Here is a 7,162-nt window from a genome sequence, read left to right as displayed (position 1 = left end):
TATATACAAGTAGCAATTCATCACAACATCGAAGTATGAAGCATAAATTCTATTGAAAACTAACAAACTATGTTTTCAGTCAAGTTTGCAACACAATTCATCGTATTTTCAGGAAGGGTCGCATATCGAAGCTTTTAAGCAAGTCTACATACTCAAGCATTGTTTAGTATTCTATGATTGCTAACACTCATCGCATACATATAAGAAAAAGGTTTCAACCGGGCATATAGAAAGATAAGGGCTTATAGTGTTTCCTCCCAACGTATTCACCTCATGGATGATGTCAACAATAATAACTCATGACCACCCACATTCAGCTGGATATATATGTTTAGATCTTTCCCCACCACATGATGCTTGCCAAAGAGAAGATAAAGGAAGTAGAGGAAAATACTTTGACTCTTGCACAAAAGTAAATACATAAAGGTAAACGGTAGGCCCTTCACAGAGGGAAGAATAGGTTGTCATGCGCTTTTTGGTTGTATGCTAACTTTCTTAGTGCAAAGGAATGTTACGTTATGTTTCTCCTTGTGATGGCAACCTTTATTATGCAATCCGTAGCTTTTATTATTGCCATCACAAATTTGTACAACGCTTAATTTCCTTTATTCTAAATGATCAAACATGTTTAGAAGCAATTTTTATTGCTTTGTGCGCCGATGACAACTTACTTGAAGGATCTTACTCAATCCATAGGTTGGTATGGTGGACTCTTGAAACATGGACTTGGGTTTAAGGTCTTGGATGCACAAGTAGTATCACTACTTAGTGCGGAGTTTTGGCTAGCAAAGGTATTGGAGAAGCACCACATGTTAGAGGATCTATAACAATATAATTTCTATGTGAATGTGAACAAGCATAAATCATTACGTTGTCTTCCTTGTCCAATGTCAACATTTCGGCATATAACAATTAATGGGGGCTCACAATCATAAAAGATGGCACGGATAGTGTATTTGCATGTAAATCTTCTCTTTTCTTATTAATTCTTTCATGTGTTGCATCAGTGACCAATGCATGTTTCTTAATCTTCAACAAATTTTACCACTAATACCTTTCCTTATGTGATGTCGCTACTTACTATAAGATTGGCATATCATCTTTTTCATTATTTTTCTTTATTTTGATTGGAGCAAGAAAGTAGAGAAGAAAAATTCAAACTAAACTTTATTATATGACTCACACTCGATTACATAGATAGATAGATCACGAAACTAGCACTCAAACGAAAATGATCGAACTAAACTTTTAAGTAAATAAATATGTTATGAGTACCAAACAAATTATACATGCATTGCTTATATTTAAATTGAGCAAAATCATGAGTACAAACATTTATTAAATATTTTGCTTCCGTATAATTTTTACTCATGAAATATATTAAAAAATCATATAATTTAAATATTTAACATGGGTGAATATTCATATCAAAAATTTCAATTTTAAATTATACAAACCGTAAACTATACAGATGTATGAATAATTACTTAATGTTTGTACAAGTGAAATAATATTTTAGTTGTTATTTGGAATTATTTGTATTATTTTGAATGGTGAATTCTTTTTATAATTCATAACTATGATTTAAATATATGAATATTTTATAAAAATACTTGAACAATTTTTTAACTAGGTTATTTCTTATATGTATAATGTTTATAACACATGAATATTTAGATTTTATTTTTATTAATGAAATTACAGTTTACATACTATCTAGAAATCTCCAACCCCTCAATAAAATCTACAAATTTCCAAAGAAAACCAAACATTTGCAAAATGGACTGGCGCATTTTTTCCAATACATACTGTCCATTGTGGTTAAGTACGTGTTGTAGTGGCTCGAACACCTTGCATGTTTACCTTTGCTTGTTGGTTCGAGATGTAGCTGCCACACCTTTTCTAGCGAGAATGCCTCAGATCGTATACGACGGTCGTGGGTTCAATGCAAGGGTTTTTGTGAAAAAAAGAAATCTCACTAGTTGGCTTTCTTCGTAAATAAAAATATGAGGGTATTTTAGGTAAAGATGCGTCGGCCGAGCGTCCTCATTCACTGACAGGTGAGGCCATACACACTGATACATACATATTTTGTGACTGTATTTGCACGTGATGACAAGTTAGGTGACCATAAATTCATACTTTTAAATTATAGCATCATACCAAAGCATAAGTGCTATTACTCCTAGTGATATCTTTTCCTAATAATAAAGCAGCTATTGCTTTCGCCGTACGTCATGCATATTTGCAACAAAAAAACTTATAGTTCCTTGAAATCAACCCGCACTATAGGATTTAGTAATAGTAAGTCAAAAAACGTTTCAAATTTACAAAAAGACCACGTGTTTCGTCTATTTAACCCGCGACCTGTAGAACGGCGGTGACGGCGGGAGCTTGCAACGCGGCGTGACAGGGGCTGGGGAGGATTCAGAAGTAGGCAACGAGGTCGGCGGTCAAGCTCGCTCCTCCTCCTCCCCACCGCGCCGGCCTATGCGCTCAATCTCGCTCGCCACAACGCCAGTTTCCTACCCATGATTCCGCCCTCGCCACGCCCGATCAGCCCCGCCTCGCCCTGGAGCTGTTGCCGCCCCCAGCCTTTTCCTGCAACAACAGGTCGCCACACCCCCGCCTTGCCCTACTACAGCAGCTCTCCGTGCCTGGAGGTGACCGCCGGCGTGCGTGGAGGACCGGCACTGCCCACCCGCATGCCAGGCTGCAACGTCGTGCCGCTACGCTCACCCCCGAGGCTGCCCCGCTGGCGGCTCGGCTTCAAGCGGGCGCAGGTTTGAGCATGGTCAATGACCGGGGAGAGGCAGTGCTCCTCCTGCATCTGTCCTATTCATGGCATGGTAGAGACGACACACAAATTCAGAATCTGCTAAGATGTTGCCCAGAAATGTGCTACGTATCACCATGGATGACACACTTACTTGTGCATCTCGCTGTCGTCTTTCCTGACGGTGATGTCATACATCGGCGTCGCCCCTTGGTCTCGTCGAGCTCAACTGCGAAATCTCCAACCCGTGCTTTCTCACCATGTCGAGGTACCTACAACCATGCACATCGTACATGTTCTTCATCGTCCACATTATAAATTCAGAGCTCAGAGAAAAGAGTAGCCAGATGGGCATACGGTTCCGCGGCCGCTCCGAAATGCCCGCTCTCACACCGGGTCCAGCATGCTCCTCCAGCTCGCATCTTGATCTGCGCTGCGACATGTGGACCGCGGCGGCAGAGTCGATCTAGGGAAGACCGGCGGGGTTAGCGGAAAGGCGAGGCCGTGGGGAGGGGGAGAGGATGCGTCGGGGCGAGGTCGTGGGGAGGTGGAGAGGATGCGCCGGGGCGAGGCCATGAGGAGGGGAAGAGGATGCGCCGGGGCGAGGCCGTGGGGAGGGGGAGAGGAGGCGACGTACGAGTGCTTGCCGGGGAAAGGAGGCACTGGGAAGATCAGGCAGTGCCTGACGCCGGCGGAGGGGACGAACGGCAGGGAGCGGCCACCATTCGAGGTACATCATGAGCTCAGTTTCACAAGGAATGGAAGGGAGGGGTGGCCATCATTGAAATGGGGGGGGGGGGGTAACGGGAACAAAGTGAAGAGATGAGGAGACCCTTTTTTTAAGAAGAAGATGAGGAGAACTTTTTTTTAAAAGAAAATGAGGAGAACTGAGAGGGAGCGAAAGCCGTGTCTTTTTTTTATGAATAGCCCATTTGGTCAAGTAATAGGCGTTCCTCTCAGAAAAAATATAGACATTGCCCAATTCGTTATAGATTAAATAAGTAAAAAAAATATAGACATTGCCCAATTCATTATATATTAAATAAGTAAAATTCTGATGATGGTCTTCTCGTAAGTATATGACCAATGTGTGTGGAGTTTCACTCCATTTAAATAAAAGTTCATTTGTTTGCATCTGTACTAGTACTTTGATGGCGGTGCGGAGCTGAAGTAGATGTTAACGGAGGATGAGGAGGAGACTTTACAAATACAAAATTCATGATTCAAATATTGACAATCTAACCCGATACAACGCACGGACAGTTTTACTAGTTATCTCTAATACAAACAATGTTTGTCGTCGCGGAAATATATAGTCAACCGCAAGAGGACGGCGCGAAACTTGTCAAGAAAAGAAAACAAAAAACAAAGAAAGAGATGTTGCGATGACGCCACACTAACAAAGGATAAGAAACCCCGAAAGCAACCTAAACATGAGATTTACAAAATTCGATCACCGATGGTACAAAATTGCAACGTGGCTACAACGGTTAGTGCTATTACAATTTGTCAGTTCAAAATGAAAATCCACAGCGCTACAATCCCTTAGATGTTGACGAACGGCGCGCCGGTGATGAACTCGGTGGCGGCGAGCGCGACGAGGCCGAGCATAGCGAAGCGGCCGTTCCAGAGCTCGGCGTCGGCGCTCCAGATGCCGCTGGATTTGCTCTCCACGCTCTGGCCCTGCAGCAGCGGCACCAGCGACGCTAGGGAGAAAACCCCTGCGGTCGCCAGGAACCAGCCCAGCCCGGCGCCACTGCCGGCCTGGTCGAGGAGCCCACCGCCACGCGCCGCCTCGACGGACAGCGCCGCCACGAAGCCTACCATGGCCAGCCGGCCGTTGATGCGCTCCGGCGCCGGGCCGCTGAACGCGAGCGCGTCCCAGACCGAGGGGTTAGCCTTCTTGGTCATGGGCTTGGGTGCTGCCGGGATCGGGGTCGGGGACGGGCTCGTGCTCGGGGAGGGGGAGGGGGAAGTCGACGCGCTCGTCGTCTCCTTGGCTGAGTCCATGTCAGGCTGCACATACACAAACAACTTTACAGTGAGATCGAGTCTTGAAGTAATAGTACTAGCCGGCCAGCATCCGAAAGACCGAAAACAGTTGTGTGTGTGACGTGAAAGCTCACCTCGGTCTGGGCCCTGACGACGAGGGTGCGCCGGCGCGGGGCCACCACTGGAGAACGGGCGGCGGACAGGCCAACAACGGCGAAGGAGCTCAAAGCCACCATGGTCGCCATCACTCAAGGCAGAGAAAAGCTAGCGCAAGAAGAGAACTAGAGAAGGTGCTGCTTGCTAAGATCGATGGTGATGACACTTGGCTGATGTTGTGTTGCTGTGTCTATTGTGAGCGAGCATGCGCGCATTTTATAGCGACCGCGAGGGTCACACGCCGGTGGACGCGGCCGTGGCCACGTGAACGACCTCCAAGAGCTGTACGTGGAGGGAGGGAGGCGGCGGCCTCACGTCGACGTGGACACCGAAGGCGCCATAAAGTGGCACGAGCCTAGAGAACCAGCATGCAAGAGCCTACGCGCACCATGTACCGACAAACATGCTAGTCTTCGGACATCTTCCAACACCAACCCTCAAACTTCTCGCAACGGTTTGAAATGTGCTGTTCGAACCACAAAAATCATTCAACGTGATTATATATCGATTCAAGAAACGATTCATGGGTTCGCAAACCAAAAACAAAAGTATGAAGGTTTTTGATAGCCAGGACCGCTACTTCGATCGATTTTAACCGACCTCGCCCATCAAAAGCCCCTCCTCCCTCCCGCGTGAAATGATCAGTGCCCGCATTCATGCTCAACCAAGGCGAACACGAGCGCTCACTCACGATAATATTGAAGCAGCGCGCCGGCCAAGAGAGCACCGCCCTCGCCGCTTGCAGGCGACTGCTGCACGTTCAAATGGCACGACCGTCGTCCGTCGTCCGTCTGCAGTAGCAATTGCTATATAAACCATTGCCCCGGCCATAGCCGCAGTCATTAGTCTCCGATCCCTCTCCACAACAATCCCATAATGGCTTCCTCCCCCGTCAAACTCTTTGGGACGGGCTAACGCCGGACTAGAAGGAGATGGCCCGCATTGCTTCCGGCTAGCTGGCCGGTAGGCAACCGGAGGACGTCGACGACCAAATGGAGGACGCGGCCGACGACGACCCAGCGTTACCCTTATTTTCCTCCTCCGTCGAGCTGCCCACCTCCTTCGTCGTGCCTCCCTCGCCCGTGCACTGTACCATGACCATCGGAGAGGCCCGTGTCTATTACATGGGCATGGTGCGGGAGGAGCGACATGAGAAGTTTCGGGAGGCACAGGTATACGCCGCTGTAGGATCGAAAGTATGTCTAGAGGGGGGTGATTAGAATACTTGACAAGATAAAAATTTAGCCTTTTCTCAATTTTAGTTGAGGGGCAGATTTGGCAGTTATTGCAAGTCAAGTACACCCTACACATGCAGTTCTAAGAGTGTAGCACCATAATGTAAAACATGCAAGTATAAAGTAAGGAGTAAGGTAGGGAGATCAAACGCATGAGGTTGACACGGCGATTTTTGGCATGGTTCCGCGCTATTGTATGTCCATGTTAGTGTAGACTTCAACCCACAGAAGGTAACGACCGTGAGAGTCCACGGATGGCTCCACCCACAAGGGGTCCACGAAGAAGCGACCTTGTCTATTCCACCACGACTTCCGGCCACAAAGGACTAGCCTTACTCATGATAGATCTTCACGAAGTAGGCGATCTCCTTGCCCTTACAAACATCTTGGTTCAACTCCACAACACGAAGTAGGAGGCTCCCAAGCGACACCTAACCAATCAAGGAGGCACCACCCTTCAAAACGTAATAGATGTGGTGGAACGATGAACTCCTTGCTCTTGTGCTTCTAAAAATAGTCCTCAACACAAAATCACTCTCTCACAGAATAACCATGGGTAGGAAAGATTGATTTGGTGGAAATCAACTTGGGGAGGCTAGAGATCAAGTTTCAAATGATTGGATTGGAATATCTTGGTCTCAAGACATGAGTAGGTGGTTGTCTCTCAGACAAAAGGATCTGGCAATGAAGTGTGTGTTCTGAGTGCTTCTTCCACGGATGAGAGGTGGGTGAGGGTATATGTAGGAAACACACAAAATCCAACCATTACATCTAAAGTGGCAAATTTGGTGACACCGAAGTCATCAACTCGATGATACCGACTTGCACTAAAGGCATCAACTTTTGAATCTCGGTGGGACCGATATACACAACTCGGTGGCACCAAAAATGTGGCTAACGGTCAGATGACACAACTCGGTGACACCGATACGTAAACTCCTAAATTCTGATTTTGTGTACCGAGGCAACAAAAAGTTGGTCACCTTGAACTCGGTAGCACCAT

The 7,162-nt window shown here is 46.6% G+C and overlaps 1 protein-coding gene across 1 annotated transcript; it reads right to left on the bottom strand.

Moving 5' to 3' along the window:
* Positions 1-4,198: 4,198 nt before the first annotated feature.
* LOC123413393 (high molecular mass early light-inducible protein HV58, chloroplastic-like) lies at positions 4,199-5,112 on the bottom strand. Its single transcript, XM_045106324.1, has 2 exons — positions 4,903-5,112; positions 4,199-4,792 (listed from the first exon to the last, which is right to left on the bottom strand). The coding sequence occupies exons 1-2, from the start codon at positions 5,011-5,013 to the stop codon at positions 4,322-4,324; spliced, it is 582 nt and encodes a 193-aa protein (XP_044962259.1). The 5' UTR covers positions 5,014-5,112; the 3' UTR covers positions 4,199-4,321.
* Positions 5,113-7,162: the final 2,050 nt, after the last annotated feature.

Source organism: Hordeum vulgare, chromosome 1H (assembly GCF_904849725.1).
Source record: "Hordeum vulgare subsp. vulgare chromosome 1H, MorexV3_pseudomolecules_assembly, whole genome shotgun sequence".
NCBI lineage: Eukaryota > Viridiplantae > Streptophyta > Magnoliopsida > Poales > Poaceae > Hordeum > Hordeum vulgare.
Note: the sequence above shows the minus strand (reverse complement) of the source record. Positions and strands in the feature narration are given on the sequence as shown.